The sequence below is a fragment of the Vidua chalybeata genome, chromosome 7 (genome assembly GCF_026979565.1).
Source record: "Vidua chalybeata isolate OUT-0048 chromosome 7, bVidCha1 merged haplotype, whole genome shotgun sequence".
Taxonomy (NCBI): Eukaryota; Metazoa; Chordata; class Aves; order Passeriformes; family Viduidae; genus Vidua; species Vidua chalybeata.
In genome coordinates, this window is record NC_071536.1 from 24,597,590 (window position 1) to 24,614,662 (window position 17,073).

Sequence of the window (17,073 nt, forward strand, 5' to 3'; positions counted from 1 at the left end):
TCCATCATCACCCTTTTATTGATAAAAGGACAGATCTTGACAGTGGAGAAAAAAGGATGTTTCACAAGGAGAACAGGAAGTCGCTTCTACTGGTCTTTCAGTTCCTTCAGTCTTCTGATGGCAGATTTGACTGTCACTGCAGAGGTGGTACTGGAGGAAGAAGCAGAGTCATTTGCATGTGGCAGAACAACTGTGCTGGTGTTTTTTATTTTTGAGAAACCACTTATCATTTAATCTGACTGCGCTGTCAAACAGGGTCTAACTCTACTTTTATTTTTCTGACAACAAAGCGTAGGCCTGAGTCCACAAAGCACATGGAACTTCACAGGCTACAACCCAACCCAAATCTCCCAGTCATGCACTGACCATGTGCACCAGCGTGTGGGCTCAGATCCCTCACGACTGCTACGCGTGGGGCAGGAGTCTCTTCTACAGAATTGTGGGGGAAGGAGCAAAGAAGGGGAGTAAGCAACAGCACCCTCACAATAAAGGTTATAATAATTCAATTCTTTGCTTTCACAACGAAAGTAAAACATGAAAATAACTTTTCTTGGAATAAATCTGGCTTTGCCTATTGCAAAGAATAGCAGTCAAATTGACTTTGATCCACAGCAATCAAATTTTAACAGAACAGGCAACTTCCCCCATTACTATCTCAAGACAGATCTACTTAATGATTAGTAGATCAAAATTTAAAAAAAGAAAAAGAAGATAAAAAGTCAAAAGCTGTATAATAACACAGCTGTGTGAGAATAAATGCTGACTGGAGCTTTTTTATTTCCTTACTTGTAAGTCCAAGCACCACCAGCAACTGTCTTCATGCAGGATCCACAGTGCCAGATACCCACAGCCTTCCTCTTCATTTTGGTCTGGAACAGAAGAAAAAAGGAAAAAATAAAAGTCATTCTCCATCAGCTGAAAAAGCCAAACAAGAAACTTCAAGCAAGGCCTTCACAGCACTCCTATAAGCCAAGTTTAGATAAGAAAGGAACAGAAAATCCTTTTACTCAAATTCTGCAGACACTTCTGAAAACACTTTTCCATTCAGATATGAACTGGGTCATTTCTGAAGGCATCATCAAAACTTCAGCTTATTTTGAAGGAGAAAAATAGTAAGGAGCTACCTTGGTTATAACAACTGATATTCTCACCTGGTTTGGTGCTCACGCAACTCCACTGTTCCCAGGACTCCCTGGGCAAGCCCAGCTTGCCAATCCCAGACCCATTTCCAACAGCATCTAAAGAGTGAGTGGTGGGTACGGAATTCCCTCCCCCACACAGGTATCCGTCACTTTGCAGAGGAGACAATAAGTTTGCCCACACCTATGCCTAATTTAGGCACCTCTGCAGGCAAGACTATGAACATTCTCACTTCATATAAGAAAGGCAGTAAGTTAAAAACAAACAAAAACCCAACAACAAATCAAAGCAAGAAAAAAACCCATAATGAAAATATTTTTAAATTTCCAGTTTAAAGATTCCTACTCTACAGATATCAATAAGAACATAAGATAACAACTGTGATGTTTTAAATCTGTCAGGTGTATTTTATTATGTAAAACATATAATATGGCAACATCACTCATTCTTTTGCATCATGAAATGTAATAATGTTTGTTTTCATTTAACTACTACTAAAGATACATGTGAAATGTCTACTCTCTTTTTCAAGAACTCCGATGGTAGCCCAAAGCTCACTACACACTAGTCCCTGCCTTGGAATTAGGCATGTTTCTCTTCAGTACAAAAATCACTGAAGCATCAAATCACCTTTCTAGCATCAGTAACAATGTGATTTTTAAACTTTTGGGAGGGGAAGGAGATCTCTCACCTTGCCACAGAAGGAGCAGGTATACTTGGCATGCTGGCTGATTTCAATCTTCTTCACCATTTTCCTAAGGGACGCACCGTAACGGGTCCCATATTTACCCACGATCCCGACCTTCTTGGTGCGCTTGGCCTGTTGGGAGGCAAACCAGAATGAGCTGCAGCTCTACAAAGACAGCTTTCCCCTCACTGCTCCCCTCTCCCGACATGGCAGCTGAGTGCTGAGCACCCTACAGCCGGGCTGCAGCCTCCCCTGCCGCTGGGAAAACTGAGTATTCCCAGCGTCAGGAAATGGGTCAGGCTGGAAGGGACCACAGTGGTCACCTGTTCCAACCTCCCTGCTCAAGCAGGATCGGCCCGGAGCACATGGCACAGCGCTGCATCCAGACGGTTTCCGAGTATCGCCACTGAGGGAGACTCCACACCCTCTCTGCGCAGCCTACCCAGTGCTCGCTCACTGCACAGCGAAGTTCTTCCCCGTGCTCAGGTGGGACTTCCTGTGCACGGGCTTCTGCCCGTTTGTCCTACGGCTTGGCACAACCGAGAAGAGCCTGGCTCCTGCCTCTTGACACCCCCTTTAGATATTCGTACGCTATTTTTACTATTTTATTATTATATATTTATATGAGATCCCCTCTCAATCGCCTCTTCTGAGGCTGAACAGGCCCAACTCCCTCAGCCTGTGCTCATGAGAGCTGTTCCAGTCCTCCAACCGCTGCCCTCCCCCAGAGCATTACCGATGAAACGCCACCGGGCTGGCGCTGCTGCAGCCCCGCAGCTTCTGCCGGGACATTTCGGGCCGCCGAGACCGAGCAGAGCCTCGTCCGTTCCGGGGCTAACCGGCGGTGGCACGGAGCGCTGCAGCCCCTCTGTCCCCCGCGCCCCGGCTGCCATTCCCCTCACCCAGGCCGCCTCCCCCCGGCCGCCCGAACCCGGCGAGCCGCTGTCGCAGCGCGGAGCCGGGGCCGGCTCGCTCGGTTACGCGGCGCACCCCCGGCCCCGGCTCCGCGCTGCCCCGGGCGCGCCCCGCGGGCTCAGCGCGGCGGTCCCGGTGCGGATGGCGGCGGATGGCGGCGGACGGGCCCGGCCTCACTCACCATCTTCCGCCGGCGCCGACGCAGAGAGGGAGCCGCAGTGCGCAGGCGCGGGCGGGCCGGCGCGGGTGGAAGTGACGCAGGAGCCCGGGCGGGCTCGGCGCGGCCGCTCAGGGGGCGTCTGCAGGCTCCGTCACTGGAGGCACTTCCGAACCGTCTGGATGCAGGCCCGTGTGCTCTGCCATGGCCCTGCTGGAGCAGGGAGGTTGGAGCAGGTGAGCACCGCGGGCCCTTCCAGCCTGACCCAGCCTGTGGAACCCAGCGTGAGACCCGGGCGGTACTTGAGCGCCAGCACTGCCGCAGCTCAGATTCCTGGGTTTCCACCGAGGGAAGTCACAGCAGAAAAGGAGACCGGGTATTCCATTCACTCACCTGGTTTTTAAAGAGAATGAGCAGCAGGTAGATATCAAAAAAGGGACAGAAAACGTGTCCAGAACTGCAGAAAAAGTAAATAATAACATATACATAAATCAGCGAGGATGAATTCTTGCCATAAAACATACCAGCCCTAAACTATGACGTTTCAACAGTTTTGGCATCAGGTCAGGTTAAGGCAACTTCCTAATTTCCTTGGGGTTACCCAGTGCTGAAACCACCAGCTCCGAAAGACCTCGTGTGCTGCTTCAGAGGTGATTCCCAGCACCAAAACACAGAGGGAAAAATACACCAGTGCCACCGCTCTGCAATGCTTCTAAGGTGATTAGCAACCCATTAACCTCCATTAGGAAATGTAATCCAGTTAGCATGACAGCTTTTCCATGTGCAGAGCCAGCTACGGTTCATCCCCTCCTGCCAGGAGAGGGCCGGAGCTTCCCAGTCCACCTAGAGAAACCATCCTCAGGTAATTTTCCTCCATACCCACCCTGGCTGCCTCGAGCAATGACAGCACTCTTCACTTGCAGTTTGTTTAGCTAAGAGGGAATCAAGGAATCGAGTGTACCAAGCCACTGTGTTACTTTCCCTGGCTGGGATCTGTACTTTAAGAGATGCTCATGGGCAGATGTCACATTCCTTCTTGGCTCTTGCTCTCAGGGTTTGAACACCGACATTTTTAATTCCCTCTTGTCATGCCAGGCTCCCCATTCCCTGATCATCCCTGCAAGCTCTTCTGGGAGCTGGTGGGCCAGAGCAATGTCTGAGATGAGGGCTCAGCAAGACTTTAGGCAATGGTATTTTTATCTCCCTCAGCTGAATCAAAATTTCATTTGATATATCCTACGAATATATCTGCCCTTTTCAGATCCTCATCACAATGATGACTCACAGGATACAGCTTTGATATCAACGTATTAGAAAATAGAAAAAATTGATTTCCTTTGGCTGCCTAGTGATGATATGGTTAAAAAAATACAAATTGTCAGCCAATGTATCCAGAGAATCTACTGCTATTCTCTGCTCTGTATCTACAGAGTTCAGGTTTGCTGTGACAGTACAGCACACGGTCATATCCATCATCTACCAGGGTCACAGGCAGCTCTGGCAACAACCAAACCCAGCTGCCCTGGCTAACAGCCATTCCCAGCACTGCCAAAGTAAACACACATTTCCAAGGGACTGAGAACATGAAGGACACAGGCCAGCACAGCCATGCCTTCATAGTCCACTCCCTTAAACTTTTCAGATCATTAAGCTAGCCAGCCTGGAGCACACAGAACCCTTAGTTGGGACTGCTCCAGCTTATTGTTGATATATTTTAACCTGTTGTTGCTGTTTTAGCATCCTTCTTGAAAACACACCTTTCTTCAACACAGGTGGGAGCACTGATGCAGGCTTACAAGCAGGCATCCAGCCACAGTAAGATGCTCTAAGATCCAGTAAGATGGGTCCTTCCCTTTCCTCTACTGGTTTTAGATAATGCCAAAAAGATACAGCTCTATTTTCTTCAGCTGGCAGGTGCAAGATGCCCCAGGAGTGGTCCATGTTCCTGAGCCTGCTGTGGGTCTCACTGGCATCCTGCACGCTGCCTCAGAGAGGTTCTCGTCAGCAAGCCTTGGAGATCCTGTCTGAGCCTGCTGCCAGCTGCCCTGCCACCTCCTCACCATATTAATGATGGACTAATGGTGCCATTGGGATAAGGCCTGCAGTCCCTCCAGTCCCTTGAAGTAATCACTAACAGCACTTTGCTGCAAGGTTCTTCTCCCCTTTTTCATGTAGTAAAGGATAAAGTGGATCTCAGGTGTATTTGAAAAATCTCTAGCTGGGCAGCAAACCAGCTGAGATTTTATGGGTCCTAAGAAAGGGAAGGTTCACCTAGCATTCCTCTAGCAGGGCTGGGATTTATCAACATAACAACAAGATGAATCAAGATAATAAGAAGCAGAATTCTCCAAGGGTACTTTCAGTGTATCTTAGAAAAGTACTGTTTTGAAATAGTTGCAGCTTTACAAAGAGAACTACTCCTATAGGAGACAACAATATAGGTACACAAATAATGCCTTTTGCTTCTTTTTTTTTTAGTCAGCAGACAGCAACATTTCTCACCCCTTACTCAGAACAACCCACTTTGCAAGTAGAAAGATCACTCATCCTACAGACAGATTAAATACTCTGTGTTCAAGATGACAGACATTTAAAAATGTCAAAGAGCGTGTCTTCATCACCTGGCCAGCTGTTGAAGTAAGAGCAGTGATGGTTAACTCTCAGCCTCAAACCCAGAGATAAAGCATTTCCTCCAGCTGCCCAGTCACAGCATCTGCAGTCACTAATGAAAAGCAGCTCTCCACCCAGCACAATTGTACACACAGCCTGTGGGGCATTTCCATGACGACACCAGCTGCAAATGGAACAATCAAACCTTTCAATGCAGGAAAAAATACCTAATGTTACCAGGTTGATCTTACAGCACAAACATTTTTCTCGTCTGCCTTGCAAGACAGGTATTTTTGTCAGTGTCTGGTATCTGCACAGAGCCAAGCACATCAGCTCCAAATAACGTTAGCTACTGGCCTCCAGGAGCTAAATGTAAGCCTTCAGTTTGCCACCTTTTCTACAGATTGCAGCTGTAAAACACAGTTAAGTGGGAGATGGAATGCTAAAATAGAGAAAGTAGCAAAAGCTTGTGAATCGCAACTTAGAACAACTTATTATTTAAACAGTTCAGTCCAGAATCAGTTTCTTACAAAACAAGAGCAAAAGTATGCCTGTGTCCCCTTTTCCTCATTCACCTGTAGAAATCAGTCAAGTCTTGAAGAAAACACACACCCATCCACCCCATCTCCCTGAGAAGTCAGGGTTAATCCCTAGCAGTCAGCACAAGCTTCACCCTCCACTGACAGAAGAAGAACATGCCATGGAGAAGGTCCTAATATTCAGCACAAGTCCAGAGATGAGAGTGCAGAGGCAGACGTGCCTAAAAGGCAATGCACACTTACTGGCACACAGCTACATTACTTAGCTTCAAGGCGGTAACCTCCTCTTTTCCCTCCTCTTCTCCACCTTCACAAAGCATCAAGATCTGTTTGGATCTTTTTTCCTCATGGCCAAACGGAATACCCAAGAGCCAGTCTGTGAGTGATCCAAGTAATGGCCCAATTTGCCAATGAACAAACTCTAGAAATACAGACTTTTGGAAATGGAAAACTGCAGCTGCTGCTGAGTTGCTTTTCTCAAGAGTTCTGCCCTGGGGACAGACAACCATTATCTGCTTTTTAAACAAAACAACTGTGGAAGCTGACATGCTGAAACACAGCAGAATGATACTTGCCCATGTCCATTCAGTCATCAACAAAACCAGGACTGCAAACCCTGCAGGCTGCCAGGTGTGTGCTGCACATCTGTCACACTGTCAGACTGCCTTCTCATCCTTTGAGATGAAGATACAGAGATACAGAAAACTTCAAATCTTTTATTTTCAAAAAATAAAAAAATAATACATGATGGCTTTTGGTTTTTCTTTTTTAATTTAAAAAAATATCTCTTAGCTGCCATCTTTAGCTGTCACCTTTTACACTTCCTCAATACGCCGCTTTTTTTTGGGACTCACTGAACATGTCTCTGCTTCTCTGTCTTGCAAGGCACTGCCAGAGTCAAACTCACAGCCAGCATCAGCTGCCTCCAAAAACAAAACATCATCAGCGTCATCTCTGCTCTCGGAGAAGGTCTTTTGGAAAAGGTCATAGATAGTCTTCTGCTTTGGATCTGGCTAAGGAAACAAAAGAGAACAGGATCTGCATCCACACTGTTATGCAAAACATAGTGAGCAAAATCAGAGGACACTCCCTTTACACAGTGCACATGTGTGTACAGATCATACCTTATATGATACATACCCGTATGTATCTCATACATGATACACACCTACATGTATCTCATACATTATATACTCAAAGACATATATATATGACATGGATGCTAACAGGTCTCCTTGCAAGTAGCAGGCTTGGACTTCTGTGGAGAGCCAAGGTGTGTATCCTGGGAGAAGCTGAACAATCTGGTCTGTGGCATTAAAGGCAGAACAGGTGTAAGGCCACCTGTGCCAATCTAGATGTACAGAAGCCAAAGCCCATTCAGCCTCTCCCAGGGACCACCAATATTCTTTCAGGTCAATTACCTTAGGACAGTAATTAGTTGACTCAGCTGTTTCAGAGAAATTGGTTTCTGAAAGACCAGCTTCACCCAGCACTTTGATCTTCTCCTGAATCATTGGCCTAGGAGTGATAAATGGATATTACTGAAAGGAAAAAATCAAGGACACTGCTTCATTTACTATGTGTAGATTAAAAAAGGATACAACTGGAAATAAAGATGGCTTTTCTACCAAACTTTGTTGGTTCCTTGACCTGTCCTGCTCTTGGTTATAATCACTGTATACTGTCTTAAGGCATCAATCAATTAAATTAGTAACAATTAGAGGATTTTGGGCTATAAACATTTGGAGAACACATACGTCCAATAGAGAAACTAGATGACTGAGACAACACCAGTGGTATGAAGTCAGACCAAAAAGATGCAGCTAAAAGTCTCCAAGGCAAGCAATGGTAAACCCCAACAACAGATACAGCAGCATTTCAAGGATAACTCCCAATGTACAGCAGGAGGAAGAATCCATCACTGGCCCAAGAGGCTGAGAGGTCCCAGCCACACCTGCACACTGGACACTGGAAGATGCCAATGCCACAGCACAGTTAGTGCATTTACCAAGTAGCCTTGTCCTCTTGTTCTTTTTCTTGTCTTTAAAAAGATGCCACTGTCCTTTCAAGAGCCGTATTTCTTCCCCATTAAGCACTAATGACTACACAGACAGCATTTCACAAATAAAGGCAGAATTACTGTCATTAACTTTCCATGAAATTTGGGTGATGCATCAGTTTCCAGATCCTTGCATTGTAGGGTTATAATTACTTGCCATCATGATATTCTGGGAACTGCACAAGTTCACTTAGTTCATTCATTCCTTTAAACAAGGTAATAAAGATGTAATTTTGGACTTTAAATTAAGCAGCTGGTGAATAATTTCTTGTCATCATTTGCAGGTCATCTCCCTTGCAGCACTAAAGATTCCTCAGATCCTGCCTACCCCAAATGTCAGATTCCCCAGCCCTAAGAACTAATGTCCACTGGTAACTCTCACTGGAGCCAAAAAGCCTCATACCACAACTATCCAGACGTGGGTCAATAGCACCTTTTTAATCTATTTGAAGGGCTCACTGAAGAGCAAGAGGAAGGCAACAGTGCAGTCCTCCTCCACAGCTCCCAGTCCAAGCACACAGCAGCCAGCGCCTCAGAACTGATCTACAATACACTGAACCATGTCCAGTGTCTGCTGACTTTCTTTGAGTCTCAGCACTTTACAGTACTCTAGCACAGGAATGTTCTGGGCTGGTATCTGAGACAATTCCTCCTCCTTACACAGAGACTGAAGGTTTTAGATGCATCAGCTCTCCCAGAATTTCTCTTGAGAGCCCTTTCTTTGTCAGGTAACTGCTTTTATTCCTCCTGCTTGTCAGCCACTCAGTCATGTCCACTGCAGCCAGGCCATGTCACCAGCTTGCAGCAGCCCTGGCAGATATTGATCCTCCCCCCACAGGCCGTGGAAATCAGCACTAGCACTAACCCCTCACACCACATATGTTACAAACAGTGTAAACACGTGTCAGGAGAACCAAAGTGTCTTTCTCACTTCTTACCATAAGTAGTCATCTGCTGTGCCTTTAGCCACCAGGTAGTGAACATTAACAGAGCTGGTCTGGCCAATTCGGTGTGCCCGATCTTCTGCTTGGATCAAAATCTTAATGTAAAAACATCACAAAAAGTGAAAACTACAACATCTGAGAAACAGTGTAAGCACCAGAGAACAGAGGATCTCATTTCTTCTGCTTAGCAACTCTTTCTTATCTGGATCCTGTTAAGACCTGTATTCTCAGAGTAAGCCAAGAAGTAATCTGGTACTCCCAGTTCCCAAAAGGCACCCAACAGTTTTCCAAAGTAGAGGGTCAGCACTGATGATGGACCCTTTCAGGTGTTGGCTGGGCAAACCTTTAAGAGCTCTGTCAAATAAAGACAGAAGCGTGTTTCCCTTTTGTGCCACCTTCCTCTGCCTGCAAGCTGTGTAAACCAGCCTCACATGTTCAAGCCCAGGCACCTGTGGTTGCAGAGCCAGCAGACATCAGAAAGAGACAAACCCTAGAGAAAGCTGCCTGCCCATTACATCTCTTAATCAGCAACGTTTCTGCTCTCCAGGGAACATCCCACCCCTGTCCCCTCCAGGACACTGACCCCTGGGTTCCAGAAGAGCTCTGCAAACACCACCAGATCTGCAGCAGACAATGTCAGGCCCATGTTTGCAGCAGTGAGGGAAAGGACAGCCACAGCCTGTTTCTCTGAAAACTGGAACTTCTGGCACAGAGACTGCCGCTCAGCTGAAGATGTGGAGCCGTCGATGCGAATGTGCTCAACGTGCTGTGAAAAGGCAGAAGGTGATGTTTAGAGACCTGGTGCCCCCTTTTCTTGTATACTCCTTCCATGTTTTAGTGGATCCCATGTCCAGTACTGCCACTGAGCAAAGTCACCAGTGCCACTGTGGGTTATAGTCCAGAATGTTATCTTAAATCATTCTTCACACTGCTCCAGCATAAACCAGCAGGCTTTAGGAGTATCAATGGATATCTCACATGAAAAGTTAGACAAACAAGAGAAGTCAAGAGAAATGACTGGCAGGTCTATCAACTCTCCCTACAGTATCTTAGTTCAAAAATGTAAAAGCACCACAGAGGTAAAGGCAGGCAGAGATGGTGGGCTTGGGTAGTCTCATTCTCCCTTTGAGGAAAGCCTGGAGAACAACAGCCAAACAGGGTAACATAAGAATTCACAAGCTCCAGGGCAGACAGTGGAATTAAAGACCATTAAATACAATAAAAGCCGTTCAGCTAATAAAAAGTGCATGCTGTGAGGCATTCACCCTGACAGCTCAGCTCCTTCGGTGAAGGCCACACTCAGAAGCACAGCAAGTAGAAATCATCTCTGTCATTAACTGTCCTAAACTGTCTGACCAGCCATAAATCCAGGGGTCTGTTCAACAGCTTTGAAGCTGGAACAGTGATAAAGTTAAGCCAAATCAGTCAGTCACTTACTTTCTTCTTCAGCTCTGCAGCTACTGCATCCAGCATTATCTTGTGATGAGCAAACACCAGGAATTTATTATTCCCACTTTCCAGTAACTCCAGGATGTATTCTCTACATGAAAAAGGAAAAACACCAAAACACTATAAAATTACGCACTGAGAGAATACAGACTTTGCTCACAACAAATTTTGAAGATACTGCCCATCTATACACAAACACTAGGAAACAGGCTAGCATAAAAAGCTGCAGTAAAGTGCAAGCAGCAAGTCAAGTCTTCTCTAGATTAAAATACAGAAAGGAAAATTCCCTCAGTTTTTCTTCACCACAGGCAGACAGCTGCCTACATTTTACTTGGGTGTCAAAGAGAATCAGTTTATTATATCCTACTTTGAATATGACATCCCACGCCAATCATCTGAAGGTCATCTATACTTAATTACAATCTCATTCACCCATCTTGTATTTCGAACTTCTGTACAATCACAATCACAATACACTAATCTGTATGCAGTTAAACTTCCTGAGTTTATTTGGGATTGTTTTTATATCAGAAGAAAACACCTCTAAACACAATGATCAGAAAAAAATACCTTTTCTAGCAAGGGTTCCTACTGACAATTTATTCCAGCTTAAATATCTAAATTTGTCAGCTATTTCTAGGAGTTATCCACATGCATATAGGCTAATGGCCAATGAGAGGCAACAAGGCTCCTTTTAAGTGACTTAAATGAAAACATCTAGCTTTTCCCATGGACTAGCAGCACAGCTATAGAACCCATTTCTATGTAGTAACTTGTATTACAATCAGGTTAACTGGAGCCTGAGGAACACTTATAAGCCCATACAGATGATGTAATTTTTTCTTTGGAACAGCAAAGTTGTTGAGAAGATCAGGAATACCAAGACCTTTGCTAAAGTCAGCACATCCAGGTCAGCAGCAACTGTCACAAAGGACCAAGAAGGATTTCCAGTACTGTATTAAGATAGCAGATAACTTTGCAGGGTTCATAATATTCAGATATCCATTACATGACAGTATTATTTTAACAAAGAAATCTGGGAGAGAAGTGGGGCTGCAGTATTTGAAAACAAATATCAAAGCAAACATTCAGAGTAGTAAGCCAACCAACACATCACAATAATTTTCTATCTCATTCCCACAAATGAGAAGTCATTTCAGTCATTTAACAAATGGCAAGTCATTTCAGTGGAAGCAATGGAGGATAAGGGGTCATTAAGGGTAAGACACAGGAAATGCTGATGATCAGAGGACAGTATCATTAGTTAGATGGTACTGTACCTTAGCAGATTGTAGTAACTGATATTTTAGATGCTACTAAACCCCAGGAAAAATGGACTACTTCCTACTAGAGAGTCAAATAAACAGCACTTTATGGTTTTATATTCAGTTTGCACTTGTAACTGAAATAAAAACACACAAGTCTTGTAACTGTTCGCTAACATAAAAGGAAGAAACTCTTCTACAGAAATGAATGTTGGGACTATGAAGTACAGTTCTGTGCCAAACAAGCAAATTCTGCAGCAAGGTCTGTGACTGTGAAATCACACAGTGCACATCAGTAGGTCCTTACATTCAGAGAGCTGTGGAAAGTAAACCATTTTCACATTACCATATTACTTATTAGAAAGTTATGCTATGACCTAAAGCAACTCCTTTGCAGTTCCAGCAAAAAGGCTAAGGATGAAAGTGCACAGAAAAAAATTACTTCTAGGGAAAAGAGAGTTAAAAGCACACCAGTGGCACAAAAATTTTACTACTGAGGTCCCATGTGAGCTCTGTGGAAGAGCCAAGAACTTCAGTAGGAGCTGTGAGATTCTTAAAGCACAGTACAACTAAAGCTAAGCCCATCTCATAAGCTTTTTGGTTCAGGATTCCTGCTGCAGCAGAACTACAGCATTTGTTTTCTCAAACTCTGTTGATGCTTTTAGTTTCATTATTTCCCTGCTCCTTAAATTGAAAAAGGGTCCAGACCAGGGTATTTGATCCAAGTCTGAAACACAAAGTCATTTTAAATTATTCAAATGACAGTTTAGATTTGTATCTGGAATGAAACCAGAAGACTTATTCAGCCAAAGAACCCCAAGAGAAGAAAATGTTTAGTGCCTTGTAATTACAATCAAGTTTTTCTAGGCTGACTTGAGGCTATGCTTTATGTCTCTGCACTGTTATCTCTAAGGCACTGTCTCCCTGTTCTCAGCAGAAAACCACATTTTACTGGGCAAGAATGAAGCAGTGACACGGAGCTTACACGACTGAGCGGATTTTAGCTTCTGCTGTTCTGCTGAAGTAGACAAGAAGGGCTTCCTTCTCCTGTTGTTTCTGTAGAAGGAAGAGACAGACAAATTTGAGTCTCAAAAATGCCTTTTCTCCTTCTTGCTTACAGATCTGGTATTTCTGCTGCTGCCAATAAACACTTTGCTAGGAAAAAATCAGCCTAAAAAAGCACAACAATAGAGGCCTGGAGGGGGGAAGTCTCCTACTCGCCATTAGGTACAGCAGATACACAGCCCAGACACCTCCCTCCCTACCTCCCACTCAACTCCTACGAGTTGGATGACAAGTGTATCACAAATGCAGTTGTAGTTGAGAAAGCGTGTCCCAACTAAAATGGCAAGGAAAAACCCCTAAGTTTTTACAGAACTGTATTAGCAACCTACGAGCCTAGAACATGCATTTTCCACCCATACAAGGAAAACAAGCAAGAAAAGCAAAAATAAACCCTTCGCATTTTTGGCTACTGCTCTGTTCACAACACAACTCAAATAAGCCTGTTTTTGTAGGATGGATGAGATTGCAAGGCTGGACAGGAGAGTAAGTAGAGAGGCAAGAGATGTGAAAGACAATTAGAAATTACTAACAAGAGAAAAAAAAAAGAGGAAATGGTATTTCACACAAAGGGACAAAGTAGACAACTTAGATCAAAAGCAAATCAAGCTGAACTAGTTTTGATTGTGCTGTACACTCATTTAAAACTGTGGCTTCACATAAGGTGTGGCTCTGACCTGTGGAACTCAGGGTACTGCTTTTTCACGAAAAAGTTTTTTAAATTAAAAGTACGTGAAATAGCAGTGGCTCATCGTGAAAATAAGTTTCTGACTTACACTTTCATATCCTTTGGCCATCTTCTTTGCTTCAGCTGCCAAGGCAGCTTTGGTCTTTGCACTAACACCTTCAGGAGCCACCACAACCATTTTGCGTTGCTTTGCTGGAAGCTGGGAAAGCACATCTGATTTCAGACGTCGGATCATGATGGATTCTTCCAGCAAAATTTTCAGTTCAGTTAAGTTGGATGATCCAGAGTAATCCCAACCCCATGGCATCTGGGAAAGATCAAAGCAGTTATCAGTGTCAAACCTGTAAGGGACTGCTCTGCATACAATCCAAATGCAGAATAAATTTCCAGAGAATCTGGACAAGGCAAGAACTTGATGGTCAGCAGGAGGTTTGACAAAAATGGCAATAAGGTAGAAGCATTCAAACTAATCCACTCAACATGAAAAGGTTACTTACAAGCTTCCCTTCTTCCTAGCTACAAGAGCCCAGGGAGGTGCAGGGAAGAAGACTATGCAGAAAGGTGGCAAGAATCCCTTCTCCAGCCCTGTGCCCTGATATTCACTCTCACACAGCAAGGTGTTGCTGCTTTCCACTTGCAGTTTTGAGCAGGTCAAAAGAATTCACTGCAGTTCTGTGCATGCACATTTATCTCAGCTTTAAGCAGAAACACAGAAAAATATTCTCTAACAGCATGAGGACAAACGTCCTTAACCCAGATGCCTTTACAGAGTTGTTACACTTGTCTGACATGCTAGGTCAGAACTGCCTGTTCTGCACTGTGACCTGACTCCTGCTCTGCTTCCTGGCATACTCTATTTCTGCCATTACTGTGTTTGGCTCAGACTCAAGCAAATCAGAAATAAACTGTGGCCCAAAAGACATTACTCCAAACATTGTCTCTTCAAAGCATGATCACTTCAAAGCTCCTCTGAACAAGCCATTCATTTACTCCTCCTTGAAGCACACCCCTCTGAACTTGGCCTATCCTTCAAGATCCTGTATACAAGCAATATACACCTGTTCAACTAAGCTCAGCTCATCACTTCTCCTACCAGCAACCCCACAGCCTATTTAACCTTAAATATCTATATTGATTTTGTCTTCCCCAAGAGAAAACTGCTACAACACATAAATGGAAGTAAAAGAGAGACTCACTGCATCCTCCATCCTCTCCTAGAATGCATGAGACAAAAAATAAATCATAAGGTTAGTCATGCTACTGACTGTCTTAAGGGGTGGTGCTGCTTGGATGAACAGGAATGAGAACAGGGACAGGAAGCAGAGGAATCAAAGAGCTTATAGACAAGTAAGACCTCTCAGGCATCAAAATGTGAATGTTCCTACTTGAGGTTGAGATAAAACAATCTGCAATCCTATTGCCATTTTGTACTGATGTGAACCATTAACTGACTTCAGATTCTGGTACTTATGGCCATCATTAAACTCATCTGACTTAATCTACTCCTACATAATTATGGCACCATCTGACTAGCTACAGTTGATTCATTAAAGCAGGAAACAATTCAAACCCTAAACAAATAGCCAGTTTGAATCCTGCAGAATTAAAACTTTGACAACAGCCCAGTGGTGCAGGGCTAGAGTTAATAAGCCCACCTGGATCCTAGCCAACCCCTTAAAAGATCAGCATGGGTATCACTGCTCTGCTTCCCTGAAACCGAGTGCAACACAGATGCATCCCTCAGGCCCACAGAAAGCTAGCTCAAGTCTACCTGGGTTTATTAGCTTTAGGCATTCGACATGAAAGCTGACATTGCTGAGCCACAGTCTTTATGCTACCCTTCTGCATTTCTCAGGCTCCGTGGGCCCAGCAGAGGAGATGGACAGAACCAAGAAGGACCCCTCTGGTGCTGTGCCCAGCCTCCAAAGCCCACTGCCCACACTGCCCAGTGCACTGGTAGGTGAGTAGGAAGGACCAACATGATTAGGCTGCTCAGCAAGGCCTGCTGTGGGCTATCTCTTTCCACTTAAAAGCCCACGTTTCCACTTCTGTAACAAGCAAGTATACGTATGCTCTATGTTCACATAGCCAAACTGATTTCAGAAGAGCAGCATTCTCCTAAGGCAAAGAACAAGGCACAAACAGAGCCAAGATACCATCTACTGTCATGTTAAAAAGCACATACAGGCAGAGTCCCCACAGCATGCTTAGGTTATATTGCTTATGGTGCTGGAAAGATTTGCATACAAGGAAACATTCTAGCTCTGTGCTGTACCTAGCTAGTTATAAAGAGATAATTACTTTTGGAATTATTAAAATTTACTTTAGTATACCCTATTGTGGAAAAGAAAATAAAGGGACATTTATTTTGCCAAAATACACATCTGACTTTGATCCATAACATTCCAGAACACATGCTTCCAACTGTGATTTTCTTACCAAAGTGTTACAGCATCTTACATGAGTCAGTAAACTTATTACAGTGTCAGCAGAAGCTGCCAAACTCTTACAAATTCAGAGCATGTGCTCAGATAGAAATTACTTAATATTTGCCAACATCAGCCAATTTGAAAAATGAATTCACAGCATGTATTTTGGGAAACAGTCTTGGGACATCTTGTAAACAACAGGTGACATTTCACTTGCTGCATTTTTAAAAGTACAGATGCTGCGAGGATGAATTAATAAAAACTTATAAATTTCTGTAACTTTTCTAATCAGATCTGCCAGGTATATGCAATTTTCTGTCATAAAATCTTGAAACAGAAACTAGTCAGACTTTAGTTTTAAATTGAATGGATGAGGTTTGCCAATTTTTCTTTAATCTTATAGTGCAATTTGATTTATTATTAATACTAAAACATTTTTTACGTAACACCCTTCATCCTTACACATCTTCAAAAGCCTTGCAAAGACTCTCTGGTTCTGTGCAATTCTACCTCCACTCATAATGCTGCCAATTTCAGGACAGAAAGCAGAACTTACTTGAGTATTGACAGCAGAAGTACCACAACAGTTTTTCAGAGAGGATGCAACTCCTAACACAATCTCAGGTTAGAGCTACAGCAACAAATGTCAGGGATACTCTACAGTCATGAAGGAACCAACTACAATCACCTTTTAAATTTTTTCATTCCCAAGTGGATCTATGGCAACCCATATTCAGCAGTCCCATCTTTTTCTCTAATGCTATCTACATATCTTCATTTCCAGCAGCCCTACTTCTCCAAACAACCAAATTCCTCCCAGGTTCATGCTATCATTTACTGACATTAACTGTAACAAAATGTCCCAGGTGAGCATGGAGAAGACCAACAATGTTCAACTGTCCAGGAGAGGCAGGTCAAACATAGAAAGAAAATTGTACTAGAAATCCTGAAAGCTTTTGAAGGGAAGCTGATATAGACTGTGACCTCCATGCTGAGTTTCACTGAAGGTTAAAAAGTCATTTACACTGTAACAACCTGGATCCTGTAAAACAATTTTATTTCTTTTATCCAAGGTTCATCTGCCTCATAATTGAAATGACAGCTACTTGTGCAGGACTTTACCCTTAA

At 43.9% G+C, this 17,073-nt stretch overlaps 2 protein-coding genes and 1 long non-coding RNA gene across 7 annotated transcripts in view; 1 reads left to right on the top strand and 2 right to left on the bottom strand.

Moving 5' to 3' along the window:
• RPL37A (ribosomal protein L37a) lies at positions 1 to 3,254 on the bottom strand (the record flags this gene model as incomplete). Its single annotated transcript, XM_053948441.1, has 4 exons — positions 1 to 150; positions 787 to 869; positions 1,832 to 1,960; positions 2,925 to 3,254. Coding segments are annotated over 4 exons (606 nt in total), but the record flags the coding sequence as incomplete, so codon positions are not given.
• A 1,418-nt stretch (positions 3,255 to 4,672) lies between these two features.
• LOC128790494 (uncharacterized) lies at positions 4,673 to 6,797 on the top strand. The gene is made up of 2 exons (XR_008431774.1): positions 4,673 to 4,715; positions 4,808 to 6,797. It is a non-coding gene; the product is annotated as an uncharacterized LOC128790494 (long non-coding RNA).
• The window catches only part of SMARCAL1 (SWI/SNF related, matrix associated, actin dependent regulator of chromatin, subfamily a like 1), a 35,149-nt gene continuing 24,821 nt past the window's right edge, over positions 6,746 to 17,073 (bottom strand). For 4 of the 5 annotated variants that reach the window (XM_053947276.1, XM_053947275.1, XM_053947274.1 and 1 more), the window contains 7 exons: positions 13,605 to 13,823; positions 12,752 to 12,822; positions 10,490 to 10,592; positions 9,636 to 9,818; positions 9,047 to 9,147; positions 7,471 to 7,567; positions 6,746 to 7,062 (listed from right to left, as the gene is read on the bottom strand). In XM_053947276.1, the coding sequence (XP_053803251.1) occupies positions 6,865 to 7,062; positions 7,471 to 7,567; positions 9,047 to 9,147; positions 9,636 to 9,818; positions 10,490 to 10,592; positions 12,752 to 12,822; positions 13,605 to 13,823 (972 nt within the window). In that variant the 3' untranslated portion in view covers positions 6,746 to 6,864. The remainder of the gene's footprint in view (positions 7,063 to 7,470; positions 7,568 to 9,046; positions 9,148 to 9,635; positions 9,819 to 10,489; positions 10,593 to 12,751; positions 12,823 to 13,604; positions 13,824 to 17,073) is intronic. The other variant, XM_053947273.1, reaches the window with a different exon arrangement.